At 44.7% G+C, this 18,161-nt stretch overlaps 2 protein-coding genes across 2 annotated transcripts; both read left to right on the forward strand.

Moving 5' to 3' along the window:
* Positions 1-7,191: 7,191 nt before the first annotated feature.
* Positions 7,192-8,028, forward strand: LOC135492967 (piggyBac transposable element-derived protein 3-like). The gene has a single exon (XM_064779716.1). It carries the CDS (start codon positions 7,192-7,194, stop codon positions 8,026-8,028), a length of 837 nt encoding a protein of 278 aa, XP_064635786.1.
* An 8,247-nt stretch (positions 8,029-16,275) lies between these two features.
* LOC135492968 (piggyBac transposable element-derived protein 4-like) lies at positions 16,276-17,100 on the forward strand. Its single transcript, XM_064779717.1, has one exon. The coding sequence runs from the start codon at positions 16,276-16,278 to the stop codon at positions 17,098-17,100; it is 825 nt and encodes a 274-aa protein (XP_064635787.1).
* The last annotated feature ends 1,061 nt before the right edge of the window (positions 17,101-18,161 follow it).

The following is an 18,161-nucleotide window of genomic DNA, read 5'->3' on the forward strand; positions in this document are numbered from 1 at the left end:
GATTTTCACCAATCAGAATCTGCATTTGGCGACCAGATGCCGCAGTAAAGGGCCTGGTCTGTATATAAGAAGCCAAGCTGTGTGATCTTCAACCACTCGTAGTTTGGTAATTGTGCAGCATCAATCGATATTTACTCCGTTTTCTTCAATCATGCCCAAAGAGAAGGATATTCAAGGTTTTTTTTCTCAAAAACGAAAAGCCCCCGATTCGCCACCACTAGCTCGGTCTAGTAGCCCTCGATTGACCCAGGTGAAAGTGGAAGCTGTGACTGAGCCGGATTCAGAGGATCTGACTTTGGTGGATGATGATCCTGATAGTGATGTAATTGTTGAGCCTAGAGTATGCGTGCCAAGAGTACACAAAGCAGCTAGGCCAAGTTCTAGTACGCAAGTGACTGCTAATGAGGGTCGGAAAACGGGCAGTTGACATCGGACCACTGGATTTGATTCGAGCTGGCTACGTAAATACAAGTGGCTTGAATATAAAGAAGATAAAGGTAAGCGACAATATTTAGTTTTCCCAAAAAATACAATTTTAAAGATTATTCCGACTCCCGACCCGATTGATTGACAAGCACAATTTCTACGCCCTCAACTCGCCCGCTCGAAGCAGCACCACGTGACTGACCCGTCAATATAACAAGGCTATAAATAACCACCAACGATGTGGCGGGAAAAGATTGCCGATAGTTCTAAATCAGGCCTAGTAGTCGCTGTCAGATATTTGAGTGAATCTAATAGGCCTAGTAGGCCTACTATATATATTTAGTTAATTCATTTGAAAGATAATTCTCGGGAGAAGTCTGCGCATGACATAAAGAAATAGGCTAGGCCTTATAGCCGAAGTTTGCAGGTTTTAAAATAGCGTCCCCCGTCTCTGATTGATGAAATGTCAATTCGCCAAACACCTGTCCTATTGAAATCAAATTAGCAACCGGCATATTAGATTTGGGCCTTTTGTTTGAATATTTCGTTAAAAGTTATAGACAGAACATGTTTTTTTGCAGGAATGTTTTGCAAAATATGCATCCGGCATGGGCAGAATTCGAAGTCTGGGGTGCGCTATTGGACGTCAGTTGCATCCACAGCATACCGGGAGGATAGGTTGAACGACCATGCCAAAGCCATTCACCACCTGGTAGCTGTTGGACTTGAAGCCCAGCGAGAGGCCAACGCGAAGAGCGGAGGGATTAAGGCGTCCCTTGCAAAGAGAGTCACGGTAGAGGAGACGGCATTCCTTGGAGCCATGAAGTCAATGTACTGGCTCGTAAAGCAAGACACGGCCTACACAACAAAATACAAGAGTTTGCTGTCGTTGGTTAAGGACCTGGGGTGTAGTTATTTTGAAACGCTAAACGTTGATAAAGTAACTAATTACACCTCAGAGAGGACCATGCATGAAATGGTTATTTGTATTGGTAAGTTGAGGAAACGATCAGCTCAGCCTAATTCATATATAATTATACTGAATCACTGGCAGCTCCGAGCATTCGATGCGTTTTGTTGTTTATTTAAGGCCTACTTCATTCATTGTCTTAATTATGTTAAATTAATATTTCAGGACAAGCAATGAAAGAAGAAAAAATAGAAGCCATCAAAAAGTCAGTTGCGTTTGCCGTCCTGATTGATGAGTCCACCGACATCACCACCATTGAGCAGATGTTGATTTATGCCAAGTATCTGGACCACGCGACCGGGGAGACGAAGATAACCTTACTTGGGACAGAGGAGGTAGGCCTGTCACTCAAAATAGCTTCCCCGCCGGCAATAATCAATAAACAAAAAAATTGTTTTCTTCAATTGGTGATCTTATATATTTCAGATGAGATCAGTGAACGCAGATAACATCACCAGGAAGTTAGTGGCGTTCCTTGAGGATAATGTCCACCTCGATGTCAAGAAATTGGCGGGCTTTGGAAGTGACGGTGCCAGTGTTATGGTAGGGAGGAACAATGGTGTCGCAACTCAACTAAAGCGTGTAAGTTGTCTCTCAGAATAGATGGGTTAACGTTCTCTCTTAAATTCGTTACTGTCCGTCAAAATTAATAGTGTCTTATCGATGTTTAACGAAGATCCGTTTCTGTTACAGCTTTCACCAATGCTTGTGAGCTGCCACTGCGTGGCACACCGCCTTGCGCTAGCCATGTCCGATATCGGGAAGAAGGTGCCATATATAAAAAAGTTCAACGAACTCCTGCAGATGCTGTTTCAGTTCTATGATGCATCGACGGTACGCTATGCAGGTTTGAGGACAATTCAAGTAAGTCACCACTTTTAGAATTTATTAGGCACTCGTACATTACATTATTATTATGATAAATAATAATCCCAATTTGCCGGTTACTGACGTTGGTATTTTAATGTAGGCTGGCCCTCTACAGAATTAATGATCGTTTTCTTTATTTTCCTCCAGGAGGCAATCGAGGACCAGTGCTCAAACCGAAACAAGCGCTAACAACCAGGTGGAGCTCGCACAAAGATGCCTGCCACACAATGCGCCAGATCCTGGCATCGGTGCTCATCAGTCTGGACAGGGAGGCATCTGAGAGATCTGACCCCAAGGCTATTGGGCTGCTGAAGCTGGCATCTGCCTGGAGATTCGTTGCCACGTTGCAGACGATGTGCGACATTCTCCCAAAGATTTGGGACCTGTCGTTACGTTTTCAGGTGAGCAGACATGACTGTAATCTGTAATGTTTAGGCCCCCGGGCAGCAGTAGATCACTAATTATATATACTGCACTGGAGTGGATGCATCAACCTACCCTTCGGTTTTTCAGAAAAGAGACATCTCCTTCACCGACATTGGTGAAAAGATAGAGGAGACTGTCGGCCAGCTCGAGACGGCCCTTGCTGTACCGGGGAAGTACACCAAGGAGATCATGGAGATGACACGGCGTTTGCAGGAGGCAACGGATGTCAACCTGACGCATCCCATGTCAATGGAGGACTATATGAAGCAGGTAAGTTCATGAACTAAATGAAATGCTTTGCAAGAAGGGTTTTTGATTCTATAAACCGGCTCCGTCCTACCACTAAATTGGGATGTTCAAAGCAGATCCTTTTCTATAAAATATTAATAAATATTCTTTCAGATTCATGATCCATTCATAAAGGCAATAATCGAAAACATCAAGGAAAGGTTCCCCCAGGCGGATTTGATAGATAAACTCTGAATATTCGACTGTGACCCTAAACGACATCCAAGGTTACATCCCGTCACCATCCTTGAGGCTAAACAAACAAACTTTTGGGAATACGAACTACAGGTAAGTGACTCAAATTTGATCCTATCTATCTCAGAATAATAGTTTTCTTAAGGCCGTTACCTTAGTCAGAGTTACGTTTTTATTTCAGGAGTTAATCAACCAGTATGAGGAGGGCCTTCATTTATCAGCAGAAGACACACAAAGCGAATGGCTCAACCTCCGAACTCAAATGGTTTTGAGACCCGACCTATACGGAGCCCTACCAGAAACATTGAAGATTCTGGCTAAATCAGAAGTGTACCCCAACTTGGCTAAAGTAGCGGCTGCTGCTCTCATCATTCCAGCTTCTACAGCAGGTATAATACCTATGATTACATGCATTTTGAATGACCGCTCTAATTATGGTCTAATTCCTTAATAATTGCAAAGGCCTACGACTAGATTAAATCTTAGATTTAACGCATTTTAACGCAATTTAATTAGTGATCTACTGTTGCCTATGACTAGATTTAAAGCATTTTACTTTATTATTCAGACTTCGAAAGAGGGTTCAGCAAACTTAAGCAAATTAAGAACAGTCTGCGGAACCGAATGCACCAGGACACACTCAATGCTTTGCTGATGGCAAGCATTGAAGGGCCAGCAGTGGATAAGTTCCCTTTCGCCAAGGCCTGTCAACTTTGGGGTAATCTTCGTAACAGGAAGATCAACATCAACTTTGACAAGCTCTTGGCAGCACCGCCGTTAGAAGATGATGATGAGGAACTTGATGACAGCCTCGCCTTCGCAACCAGCTAGAAGCACAATGACATAGCACTGCCAATCGCTTGCTCACTGTGTGTTTACCCAGGCCTCTCCACTTCTTTGTGATACAAATTGTATGTATCTGAAATAAACTAAAATAAATATTAGAGATAAATTAAACATAGTCATAGTCTTCGCTTTTTTCAATTTCCTTCGTTACTTACGATAACCACTTGGCCGTGCTAAAAATAGGCCCGCAACTACTAGTTGACGAGGCTGCGGGAGGTCAATGCATTTGATAGAACAGCCTGCTTCATTCATCCAATGTATGCGGAGTGGTAATTCTATTTTTAGCCATGTTAGCTGGTCTGCGCAATAGACGGAATGGACAATTGATATCTCGCTACAGAACTTGTGCATGTGTGTGAAGGCGGGAGCTTGTAATGTGGTGTCGGGGATTACTTTTTTGCTGGACTGGACTTGTAAATAGATTACTATTATAGGACCTAGGTCTATTCACGAGGTCATATGGATGCAAAAGCAAGTAATCAGGTAATCTTCTGGCCGTTATCATCCCCCTACCTCCCTTGCAATAATAATACCATATTAAAGCAGTTTTTGCGGAATTTCACCGGCCACGCGGCCGATACGTTACTGGTTTGTTTTGCGCCCGGGTTTTGCGGTGTCGTCACAAATGTTCGTGTAAGAAATGGCGTTCTTGAAGCGCATTTAAAACGGCATATGAAGCACTCAGGTGCCAGGAAATCGCATCTAAGCGGTTTCAAGTAAAAAAATTTTCTGGGAGAGACCCCCCTGATCGGTGGCGCGCCTACGGCGCGCTGCGCCCGACGGAATACACAGTATTCCTTAAGTTTTAATGATGGGCTAGCGCCCGGTCTGTTTCATACCTAGTGGAGAACCCTGCAATGGGGATGTTTTTTGACATGCCTTAGCACCCGGGCAGTTCATTTAGAACTAGCACTCATTGGGTACAGATGATTTCCTTCTTTCGGAGAGGACATCCTACTCACATATACAGCGACAATGGTACCAACTTGAAGTCTGGCGACACAGTTCTCAAGCTGTGTCTACAAGAACTTGATTAAGAGAAAATTTAGTGTTTCGTTGCCCCTCAGAGAATCACATGACATTACAACCCTCCTGCAGCACCACATTTCGGCGAAGCGAGGGAACCTCTTGTGAAATCAGTGAAGAGAGCTCTGAGCGCAACATTAACCCTTACGTTCCCAACCGCGCATTTATGCGCGGTTTCGGGAAGCCCCGTTTTCGTGACGTTAGTTTCGGTTCTCTGGTGGTTCTTCTGCCGCAAACCAATTTACTGAGTTCTTGCTGCTTCTACACAACTTTCTGCATAGTTTTCGATCAATTCATGAATAATGAAATGGCCAGGGCCATTGTGCTCACCTCATGTGGAGGAAAGATGGATAAAGAGCATGGTATTGTGTCATGTAGTGTTAGGTTTGATGTAGGTCCAAGCAATTACAATTTCCCCAAAATGGCCAATTTACAGTACATTCGACTTCTGTGACCTTGAAAAGTTGGTCAAATCAAAGAAGACCCAGGTGATACATTGAATGGTTGTTAGAATTAGATGTACCTATGATATAAAATTGGTGCCAATCGGGTACTAGGAATAATGGCATTTTGATGAATTTAGGATTTGGCCCCCTCCCTGGAGGCCAAACGGCAAATCAGATCGCACCAAACTTCGGTACCTGAGATCACCTGACCAAAGGGTACATGTGTACTTAATTTGTGATCAATAGTCATTGCAGTTAAGAAACGTGCCATAGTTACGTCCTGACGGCGAATTTACGTCATTTGACCTCTGTGACCTTGACAAGAAGGTCAAATTAAAAACCTGTGTGACATATACTGTATGGTGGTTAGATGTACCCATGATATCAAATTGGTGGCAATCGGGCAAGAAGTTAAGGAATTATCACATTTTTAAGGTTTTTGGATTTTGCCCCCTGGTGGTCAAGTGGTGAATCATATTGGACCAAACTTCGGTCCCTGAGATCACCTGACTAAGGGGTAAATGTGTACCAAATTTGGTATCAATAGTCATTGCAGTTTAGAAACGTGCCATCGTTACATCCTAACGGCCAATTTACACCATTTGACCTCTGTGACCTTGAAAAGGAGGTCAAATCAAAAACCCGGAGGATATATGATGCACCTTTGCTAGAAGTACCTACCATATTTTTTTCAAAATTTCCCGACTACTATTAAGGGAGATATTGCATATTTTCACTTTTAACGTTTGGCCCCCTGGTGGCCAAACCATGAAACGAATCGACTGAAACTTGGTCTCCAAGGTGTCATTACATAAGGGTACATGTGTACCAAGTTTCAACTCAATAGCTCTGACAGTTACGAAACGTGCCCTGCTAACGAACGACGGACGACGACGACGACGACGGACGACGGACGCCACGGTATGGGATAAGCTCACCTCTGCTAAGAGGTGAGCTAAAAATGAGTAAATCGAGGGTGTACAACGTTGAGGATGTGACTAGAATTCTCATGGATTTACCAGAGGACGGAGATGAGAGTGATGACCCTGATTTTGAAGGAACTGAAGGTGATTTTGATGACAATTTTATTCGCACTGTTGACACACATGCTTGTAATGTAGATGCACGTTGTAGTAGAGGTGGTGGTGGTGTCTTCACCCCACAGGGGTCCCAGGGGGGTAGGGACAGGGGGGATCAAGACAGTTCTGTGTGTGACTCTCAGACATCATTGCTATCACCCATCTCAACTGGGAATACTCCAGGAAATCTTGATAATGGCAGTGTAGTGACACCTGTACTGACTGTAGACACTAATGCTGACTCCATACCAGGGCCTTCAGGGGTCACAGGCCCAGCTGTTACTGTCACAACCAATGATGAAGACGACACGTCTCCTCCACGAAGACGCCGCCGAGTGACTCGTGCTGCAGCTGCGTCAGACTTGCCTGCATTGAGGTTCTACCACCCTCCTTCTCCACCAATCTTACCTGGGCCTGCCTCCCCACCTAGGAGTCCCTCCCCTGATGGCTCCCCCCTTCTGACTCTGACTTTGATATCCCTGGAGGTGATGATGGAGACGGTTTAGATGACGAGGACGATGTTGAGGATGATGTCGTTGCTCCGGTGCCAGTAGCACGGGGCCGCCAGAGGGCTAGAGGCCCCCCTCCTCCACAGGATTATGTTCCTAACTGGGGTCCAATGGATGAAGCTCACAATGTACAGTACCAACAGTTTCTTGGGGATTCAGCTCATGGGCCTACTGAACCACTGGACTGTAGTTCACCTGTTGAATTCTTTGAACAAGTGTGGCCTGATGCGCTGATTCATGGAATCGTGGAAGAGACAAACCGATATGCCGGTCAGCAAGGAAGAATGCATTGGCATGACACTACATTTGAGGAGATAAAGGCCTTCCAAGGGGTCTTAGTCCTCATGGGAATTCATATTGTGCCCGCTTTCAAAGACTATTTCTCTTCTGATGAACTTTTGTCAGTTCCGGCAGTCACCAAGGTCTTCCCCAAAAATAGATTCTTCGAGTTGAGGGGTAACCTACATCTGGCTGATAATGAAACAGCAGTACCTAGAGATGACCCTAACTATGACAAACTGTACAAACTGAGGCCTCTCCTCAACACTCTGCAGACAACATTCAGGCAGTACTTCGAACCTGGTCAAAACTGTGCAGTCGATGAACACATGGTGAAGGGGAAAGGCAGGTACCCATGCAAGCAATACATGCCTGCAAAGCCTATCAAGCGAGGCACAAAGATTTGGGAACTAGGCTGTTCTTGCTGTGCATACATCTATGCATTTCAAATTTACACTGGAGCAGAGGGAAACCGAGAACATGGGCTAAGTCATCGTGTGGTAATGGATCTTGCTCGCACTTTGAACCCCATGCAGAATCATGTCATCTACATAGATAATTTCTTTTCATCTTTCCCACTTCTCAAAAATCTGAATGCCATTGGTATCTTTGGGTGTGGTACACCACCCCATTCTGCTGTTAAACGTTATACACTAGTAAGATGTTAGCATTGTTAACACTGATCTGCGCGTCTGTTAGACATCTAGTATACGGCCACGATAACATTTAAGCCTTGATCATCGAATGTTTTGTTGGTGCGATACCTTACTGTGATCGCACCCTTTTGTCGAATCGCGAAGTTGGTACGATAACTTATTCTCGTCGTTCAACCATCTATATTTGTTTATAATATATTTACTGCTATATTTGACATAAAAGGCCATAGGTGGGTGCGACCCTCCCGTGTCTCTGGGCCTTCTTATAGGCCTACATAAACTGACGCGCGGCCGAGTAATTTATTTATTCTTGGCTTTGTTATTTACTGTATAGCCAGTTTGCATCTATAAAGGGACTATATAGAAATGACTGGTCGGTCACAGTTAGGGACCACCGTGGCCAACCCCTGGAAGGCCACGCCCTGGGGGATCGCCAATGCATTAATTTGCATGCTCTCATCATCCTCAAGAACAAAGGTTCACATGCTCTACTGTAAACGAGCATGCTGTAAACAGTGTCGGAATGGTCCTGAAAAGAACTGGTTCCTCTCTACACACTATGCAGGCGCGTAAGCTTGTTTTTTATTTTAATCGGGCATAAGGGTGGGGGGTTGCAAAAGGCTGTCGGTGGGTAACACTTACTGGCATTTAAGTGTTTAATTTTCCCGGCCATGGTGAGCAGAAATGATTTTCTTGTGTGCCCCCACCTCCCATTGCCTATAGCCATGCCCCTAGGTCTGTAGCTGGTGTAAAAGTAGAAAATTGCCCCCTTGAAAAAGTGTCCGTCCCTATTGTAGGCCTACTCTGTTACTTAGTATATGCTTCTACTATAGAGGCCGTGGCTGACAATAGCGCAGAGATTGAAGCACTTAATAGAATGCGACTTTCTCATTGGTGGATCGTTAAATTATTCACAGGGGGGACACAGACGGACTTGTGGGTAATCTAAAACGTACCGCCAGCCTTTCTGCCATCTGCTTGTAGTTGTACATGTACTGAAATCCAGTTTGGTAGTAGGCCTCTAGCATGTCTAGCTTACCTAATGCCACTGCCAGCCATGATGTCCAGCCCCAGGGCATGGCCCATAGTCACGGATGGCGGCCGGCCATGGCATGGCTGATGCAGGGGCTACTAGGGTAGGCTAGATTAGAATCAAGAATGGCTAGGGCCTAACCACCCTTGACCCTAGGCCTAAGGGCTAGGCCCAAGTCTCATTATATAGCTCATGCCGTCATGGAAGTATTTAATTATAATTGTTGTGGACTTCTTGTGACAACAGCATGGTCCATCATGGTGGTGGTAGGCTAGCCAACACCATAGCCGTCATAGGCCTAGCCTACACGTATTGCACATGTTATGTTGCATGTGTTGTGTAGTGTGTATACTGTAGTGTAAAATGCTTGCCCTACTCATAACTGAAAAGTTGAGTTGAGTCGAGAGAGAGTGCTTGCTAGAATCAGGCTATAGCCTACTGCATGCATAGATCGTATTCATACCTTTAAAATATACCAATCGATCAACTCAAATTCCTCCAAAAACATGATTTTCGAAAATTAATAAGCGCGCAGCAGAAAAGCCTTTGGCTTTTCTGCGAAGCGCTACTATGGTTAACGTGCATACGACGTATCCAATGTAAACAATGTTTCTCAAGTCCATGGATTCGTTTCAAATGGCTTAAATTTGACTTAAAATGGCCGCCAGAAGAGATAAACGCGCGAATGAAGCAACTCGACTATTCTGAGCTCCGAGAGAGAACCACATGAATATTCACACTGTTTTTTAATCACACTTCCATTTCAGGGGGTTTACCCCCCGACATATGTGTTTTGATTTTTGAAACTTTAGTAATAATATCCAAAAGATGCTTAAAATGGATATAATCCCGAATTAATGAAGCAAAAGACGGGCAGGCGTTTCGAGAAAAAAAATGTTATTTTGAGATTTCAATAAACCTTTTGAACGAATTCCACATGGGCCGTGGTGGGATCCGAAGACACCTCAAGGAGGAATGTATGTTTTTATAGGGTACCATTGGTTTTGCAGATCTTCTGTTTTTTTCTAAAGAATAATCAATATTCGCTAGCAGGCTTTTTATGCTCCCAGGTATGAAGAGGGTTCTATGTTCCTCGAGTTCTTTGTTCATCAGTCTGGTGTTCCTCAAGAGTAAAGTGTCTTCAAGTCTCTTGGCCAGCAAAAACCCTTTCCAACCAATTTTTTATGCATTAACCATTCGGCAACATGTTGGTGGGGGAAAAACCTGATCCCTAGATCCCTGACCCCTTGAATTGGTTGCCCAGGTACGACCACAAGCAATTGTCTCAAGGAAGCCACCAGTACGACCTCTTGGGAGTCTTGCCAATATCATGCCAGTGAAAAGGAAGGGTAATGATGGTTGAGGGTTGCAGTTAGGGTACCATCAAAGGAGTACCTCTTCCTCGCTCTGGGTTAAACGTGTCAAGGGACTGCACCATCATGAAGGTTTGGGGGTTCCACTCGAGCGCCCCAGGGTAAGCAGCTCGGAAGGACTTATTGAGAGGCCAATGGGGGTTTGAGGGGCCTTCCCCCCAATGCACTGGCTAAAACATCACAGAAGGACGGGGGTTGGGGGGGAGGGGCTCTCCATGGCGCCAGTTGCGCGAGTTCAATAGAGCTTGCACTTTACATTAGAATCTGCCAGAGTCCCAGACTACGATAGTCTGGACACCTTTCGGGGGGGGGAACATTTTCCATTTCTTTGCCGGCTATTATGACGATGGAGTTGAGTTACTGCTAATGCGATACACGGAGAAAACTGTCTATCAAAACAAAAAATTGGCGGAAGGAACTATAGCAGGGTCCCAACCAGGGGGTTTGGGGGGTTTCCCCCCAACCTAAAGGCGCTGCGCGCTTACTAGGGCACTGCACTGATAATATTATTGCAATGGCCAAATTGGGGCCAAATGCATGTGCATGAGTTTCGCGGTAGAGCGGAGCAATCAAACCTCGGTTACAGGAACAGGCTGGTGTCTAGAAGCCGTTTAAATGTCCTAGGATTAGGATTGAATGTCCGGGAAACAAAGGATTCTTTAATTCGTTATATACTAAGCTATTGACGGTCGTGGTCTCTATAGAGCCATGTGAGCGAGCATAATACAATAGGTCCAGACACTTTTTCCAGGGGACATTTTCTACTTCTACACTGGCTGTGAACAGCATAGTATACATTTACATAGCCCTTGTGTGCGTGTGGCTGGTGGGTGGGTGCCGGGGTGGGTGGGGAAGTAAAAAGGGGTCCGGCCTTTTAGGTTTTTGACGGGCCACGTTTAGGGCTGGCCGCCGCGCCAAAAGGCCGACGCCCGCCCGCCAACCCTTGTCGAAGGGGACGCGTCGACGGCCGAGAGGGTCGTCAAACCAACGGTTGGGTGATTAGGCAGGGCAATCTGCAGCGTAGGCCTTACGTGCTACTGGCTGGCTGGTCCTGGGCAGGCCCCAGCCTACCGCATCATCTCGGAATTAGCGGGCGAGAGTTTGGCATTACTGATGCCTACTGCACACTAGGACACTTTTTCCAGGGGGGCAATTTTTACTTCTACACCGGCAGTCAGGTGTCGTCTTCTACTAATGAGGCTGCACTTGGGGCCTAAAGAGACAAAAGAAGACGTCTTATCCACACGTGTAACAGGCACTGTCGTATCCAAGCCGGGGATCCAAACCCTCCAAAGATGAGCCCGCTTATGCAAGACACAACGCAAAAAAAGTAAACAAATATAGATGGTTGAACGACGAGAATAAGTTATCGTACTAACTTCGCGATTCGACAAAAGGGTGCGATCACAGTAAGGTATCGCACCAACAAAACATTCGATGATCAAGGCTTAAATGTTATCGCGGCCGTATACTAGATGTCTAATAGACGCGCAGATCAGCGTTAACAATGCTAACATCTTACCAGTGTATAACGTTTAACAACAGCAGAATGGGTTAGGTCACTTAGAAGAGGGTATCCTGCTGAGTTCAAAAGGAAGCCCTTTCTCAGAGACATGGGAAGGAACAGAGGTATAACAGGATTAACAATCAGCTCTCACCACCGCGACCTTTACAGAGAATCTGGCCTTCTACCACTCGAAAAGCGCAGGAAATTCCATCGCCTCGTAATGTTCTACAAAATTTTAAACTGACTTGCACCAACCTACCTCAAAGACCTCATCCCAGAACTAACCGTCGATAGTCACTACCATAACACACGTTTAGCTACAAACAACAATATAACACCTTTCCTTTGCCGCACAAATAGCCTCTACTCAAGCTTCTTCCCTTCTACAATCCGCGACTGGAATTCTCTCGACCTTTCTATACGTGCGAAACCAACTCTAAACTCTTACAAATATTCCCTAACCAAACTGCCAGAATTCTCTATCAAACCAATCCCCTCCTGGCTAGACATCGGCCCTCGCCCACTTAACATCATTCTCACACGTATGCGAAACAACTGCAGCGGACTAACATCTGACCTATACCTAAACCACGTTTCGGAAAACCCCACTTGCCTCATGTGCCCAATGCATGTTCCAGAAACCTCTTCACACTTTCTTCTCGACTGTCCTAAGTACGAAAACCAACGCAACTCCCTAATCGCCAATACCCTTCAAATAACACACATCCATAATGCAACTCTCAACTCAAACATCCTTCTCAACGGCCATCCATCTTTCTCCAACCTCGAAAATGCTCTCCTTATCAAATCAACCCTAAAATTCATTTCATCCACAAATCGTTTTCCAATCTAACTCAAAGAAAAATATCTGACCCCCCCTCTTTTCCGTTTCCGCCAACCCCAAACTCGTATGATCATTCCTAACTCTTGCACCCCCGCCCCCCTGCACTTTCCAAACTATCTATCCTTTTTTTTCTCTCTTTTTTGCGAAATTTACTACATTTCAACTTCACATGTTTCTCAATTATATATTCTGTATATCTCTTCAAATTATCTTTAAAAAACTTATGTCACTATTCGTATCTTCATAAACTTATGTAACTATTTGCATATATTTATATTTTGCAGTAGTTTAAGCCTTCGGCTTTTAACTGTAAAATACATGTACAATATAAACCGAATAAACTCTTTGTAAAAAAAAAAAACAGAGGTGAGTTTCATTCATTCTCAGAGGACACTGCTGCCAACTCAGTGCTTTGCACCATCTGGAGTGACACAAAGTGTGTCACATTTGCCACTAATGCTCATTCTGCTGGGGGGGAATGATACAGTACAGAGGAGGCAAGGAGATGGAAGAAGGGTAGAAGTTCCAGCCCCAACCATGATCAAAGACTACAACAGTAACATGGGAGCCATTGATGAAAACGACCAACTGCAACAATCGTATGCCACCGACCGAAAGTCCAGAAGGTGGTGGGTCCGAATCTTCTTAGACTTCTTGAATGCAGCTACAGTCAATGCATACATTTTGTATAAACTCTCCTTCGATCTGATCAACAATCCAATGCCTGAAAAAAGCAACTCAAGCCAATGGAACACAAGAAGTTCAGGCTAGAAGTCATCCGCAGTCTCATAGGCGACTTCACAAGTCGCAAATTGGTTGGTCGTTCAACAGCTGTTTTGATGCAACATGAAGTGCTCTTTAGAAAGGATCACACCTCAGTCAATCTTGACAGTAGAATCATTTTGAAGAGGGGTAAGTGTCACTACTGCTGCCTAGGACATGGGAGGAATGCAAGAAGGGTTGAAACTAAGTATGGTTGTGCCACATGCCTAAAGCGACTATGTCCCGGGGAGTGTCATACAGCGTACCATCGTAGGGTACTCCACATTGATAGTGATGATGATTAGGAACATTAGGGCAATTGTTTTCTCCAGAAGGTGTCTTGACATTGACATTCACTCATTTCTATCATTGTTTGTGTTGAGAAACTGTTGGAATTCAAAGGAGAAAGTGAGAGACGAAAATGTTCATATTCATCGTTTTCTTTCGATTCGCTCGTTAGTGGATAACATGTAAATAAGTTAGCAAAAACTCATTACTGTGCATAAAATTAGTGTTCATTGGCTTTGTGGATAAAGCAGAGACTTCAGAGAATGATTTGCAACAAAGAAATAAGCAAAATTTGTGAGTAACTCTAAAATAGATGAATTTATTTTCATATTTCGTCGCAAATTTACCATAATTAACGCCAATTAACAATTACTAATTATTATGCAGTTGCAATTACTGACCAGTTTTATTGTATTTGGAAACTACATGTTCTCACCTTTCAGGAAATGTATACTTTTCTATGTTTCGAGCCAGCAGGTACTCATAGAAATGAAATCAAAGTTGTATACATAAAAATCGGGTAAAAAAAGGGAAAATTGAAAAATAAGTTGGGAACGTAAGGGTTAACCGTTTGGACCCTGATCTCGCCGCACGGCGAGCAAATAAAAACCACCCTCATGGCCTGATCTAGCCGCATGGCGAGCAAATGAAAACCACCCTCATGGCCTGATCTCGCCGTGTGGCGAGCGACTACGTATGCCTAAGGCTGCGTATCCATAGGCTGTTCCGTGCCCTGCACAACATTCCCTTTTTACCGCCTGGTGCGCCACACGGACAATGAACCTTCCTTGGTGTTATTGATCGTTCCCATAGGTTATGCCGTGTCACATTGCGGGCATATATGCACTGTGGATTGGGAATATAGGCCCATATTGGGATTGAACATGTCCATTCTTTTGCGAGTGAACAACACGAAAGCAATGTCTGAGGCGAAATTAATTCAAGAGGTTCATCAACGGGAACTACTCTGGGACCCCGAGACTGATGATTATCATAACAAGCACGAACCTGTAATTTGTTGCTTAAAAGTCAAGTTTTATATACATGTACATGTCAATTTGATGTTGCAAGTGAAAATACAAGTTACTTGTATTTTCATTTTCAATATTCATAAGAAATTGTCTTCTGAAATAATGACAGCGTGCGGATAAACGCGATTGACCGCTGCGAAATGAGGACTACAAAGGCCTACATGACCAAAAAGGAATATCCAATGGAGACGCAGGGCATAGTGCCAGGTCACAAGGCTGTTACGCCACAATGCCACACTACACAAGGGCATACCCTATGGATACGCGGCCTAACTGTCTTCGTTTCGTGTGTTTTACCTGTGGGAAATCCCCGTTTTATGACCACCGGGGGGGATTCCAGAATCATTTCCCCGCTTTTTTCTACACGGCACATTTCGATCCAGTGGACCAAAAGTTGTCAAATTCACGTTTCTAAGTTGTCTTTGTCACTACAAGAAGACAAAATGGCGTCTTTGAAGACAGTGGAGGAAGTCTTGGAGGAACTTATAGTGGATGAAGATTCAGGTGACAAGGATTTCGTTGAGTTGTCTGATGCATTTTCAGACGATGATGATATCAATGCACTGTTGTCTGTACATGAGCACATGCATGTACAGGGTTCTAATAGTGAGGACTGGCCTATAGAGTCCGGTGAGGAGGGGGAGGATGCAGAACTGTCAGATATGGTTGATAACCCCCCTGAAACAGACGGTACACACTCTGATGTAGGCCCATATGATGAACAGGACTCTGATAGTGATTATATGCCCCCTAATGCAGAGGTTGGAGCCGAGTCAGGGTCTGAGAACCCTGTCCCTAGTGACAGTAGTGATGGTGAAGATGTGACTGTCCGAGGACGAAAGCGAAACAGACAGCCTACCGGTGCCGGTCGTCGTCCTAGACGTGATTCACCACCCCCCACCAACACCACCAGTACCCCCTCCACTTGTGCCCCCTCCTGGTCAACCCCAACCTCAACCACAGGTACAGCTACCAGCACAACCAGCTCCAGTGGCACAACCTGCCGGACGTGGACGTGTCCGTACCCGTGGTGGCGGACGTGGTGCCCGTGTCCGTGGTGGCCAAGGCAGGGGGCGTGGCCAACGTGGTAGAGGAGGCCAGCAGGCTCAAGCTTAAGCCTAGCCAAGGGGAAGAGGTTGTAGGGGACGTGGCCAACGTGGTGGAGGAGGCCAGCAGGCTCAAGCTCAAGCCCAGCCAAGGGGAAGAGGTCGTAGGGGGCAGCAGAGACAACCAGACCCTGGTCCTCAGTGGGTACCTGATCAAGGAGAGGTTCCCAATTGGTTGCCACCATTGAGATCCCCAACACCAGGACAACCTAAAGTAGACTGCAATGGATTTACGCCAGTAGAATTCTTCTTCAAATGTCTCCCTCCAAATTTGGTTGAACTGATTGTGACAGAAACTAATCGTTACTATGCTCAATGGAGGCTTCTTTGGATGCCAAGATACGTCGTGGGGAACATGTCAAAGCTGCTGAGGAGTATACAAGGAAATATTGGAGAGATACCACTGCTGATGAGATGAGAGCCTTTCTAGCCATATTGATAGTCATGGGAAACAACAAAAGGCCCAGTTACAAATCATATTGGACCACTGATTCCATAATACAAATGGAGGGATTCCGAACCATCATGTCAAGAGACCGCTTCTTGAATCTACTTCGTTTCTTGCATGTTTCAAACAATGAAACAGCAGTACCAAGGGGGCAGCCAGGGTATGATCGTTGCCAAAAGATTCGACCAGTTATTGACATATGTGTTTCACAATGGCAGGACGCCTTCAATATTGAGAAGCAGGTTGCGATTGACGAAGGAATGATCGGGTTCAAAGGCCATGTGTTCATGAGGCAGTACATGCCAAAAAAACCGACCAAGTGGGGATTGAAAGCATGGATTTTGGCATCTTCCCAAACAGGATTCGTATCAAACTGGAAGCTCTACACCGGGAAAGAGGGGGACAGAGCTGAAGAGCGCCTTGGTCAAAAGGTAGTTACTGATTTGATGGAAATTTCACCTCAGGGACATGAATGCTATTGTGATAATTTCTTCACCTGCTATGAGCTGCTGCAAGATCTAGAACGAAGAGGTATTGGCTGCTGTGGTACCGTGAAATCCAATAGAAAGTCAAATCCTCCAGAGATCAAGACATTTATTGCAAAGAGAGGAGCTGCAGTACTCAAGGCATTGTCTCCAATTTTCAAGAGATGTGGAAATACGTTGGCTGTAGGATGGTTTGACGGCCTGTGACAATGTTGAGCAATATGCAATCATCTGAAATGATTGAAAAACGAGTCAGGGATGCTGATGCTGCTGATCATCACCGTGTTGTGAACAAACCAGAACCTGTTGTGAAATACAATGAACACATGGGGGGTGTTGATCTCTCCGATCAATACAATTCCTATCAGAATACCAACCGCAAATTATTCAAGTGGTGGAAAAAAGTATTCATTCATTTGTTCATCACTGCTAGTGCTATCAGTAATGCATACATCATGTACAAGTGCACTGTCCAAAACAACGCTGAGCAAAAAAAAGGATGTGATTTCGAGGCCTGGAAACCGTACTTATGGAGTCGACACGCTGAAAGACTAACTGACACGCACTTCATCGAGGAAATTCCAGAGGGGAGTACCCAGCCTACATGGTAGATGCTATTTTGGCTCAGTGTGAACCTATTAGACATGAATTAAATGTGTCTACACTGTTATAGCTTTCTAGTGAAGCAGTACAAATTTGTGACCCATCACAGCAAAACCAGGCGCATGTCGCTCTGAGCTTGACAGGTTGAGACGGACTGTCTGTTCATTTCTCTATTGTCTGCCTTTTGTGAAATATGAGCACATCAATTACTTCCATTATCTCCTGGTGTCATTTAGGCTCATCTTCTGTGCGACAAGCGCCTGGTTTTGCTGTGACGGGTCACATTTGGTGTTTTCAAACCTGAAATTCGGTTACCTGGGTTACCACCAAAAACACTGAAAATAGCAAAATTTTGCCAATCTGCTACAAAATCCTGACTAAGGACAGTATCTTTACCCTTCCTACTTGCTCTCTGTCATCATTCATGTGAATATAATGAAGGCAAAGCATAATTCCAGTTGAAGACATACATAGAAAATAAATGTAGAGTTTTTGTAATTTTTTGGGGGTCACCTTACCCCCCCCCCAAAATATGAGACCTGGGGGGTCAGATTGCAAAACCAATGACATTTTCAGAAACTACAGGCAAAATGCTCAAAAAGCTTAATCTACACCAAGGCAACTGCTTCTATGCTTCACCTTCAAAAATAACTTTGAAATTTTCA

This window comes from Lineus longissimus, chromosome 8 (assembly GCF_910592395.1).
Source record: "Lineus longissimus chromosome 8, tnLinLong1.2, whole genome shotgun sequence".
In the NCBI taxonomy this organism is placed as follows: Eukaryota; Metazoa; Nemertea; class Pilidiophora; order Heteronemertea; family Lineidae; genus Lineus; species Lineus longissimus.

Bases quoted from the DNA above. Each gene is read 5' to 3' on its own strand.
- LOC135492967 (XM_064779716.1), top strand. From the start codon at position 7,192: ATGGATGAAGCTCACAATGTACAGTACCAACAGTTTCTTGGGGATTCA.
- LOC135492968 (XM_064779717.1), top strand. From the start codon at position 16,276: ATGGAGGCTTCTTTGGATGCCAAGATACGTCGTGGGGAACATGTCAAA.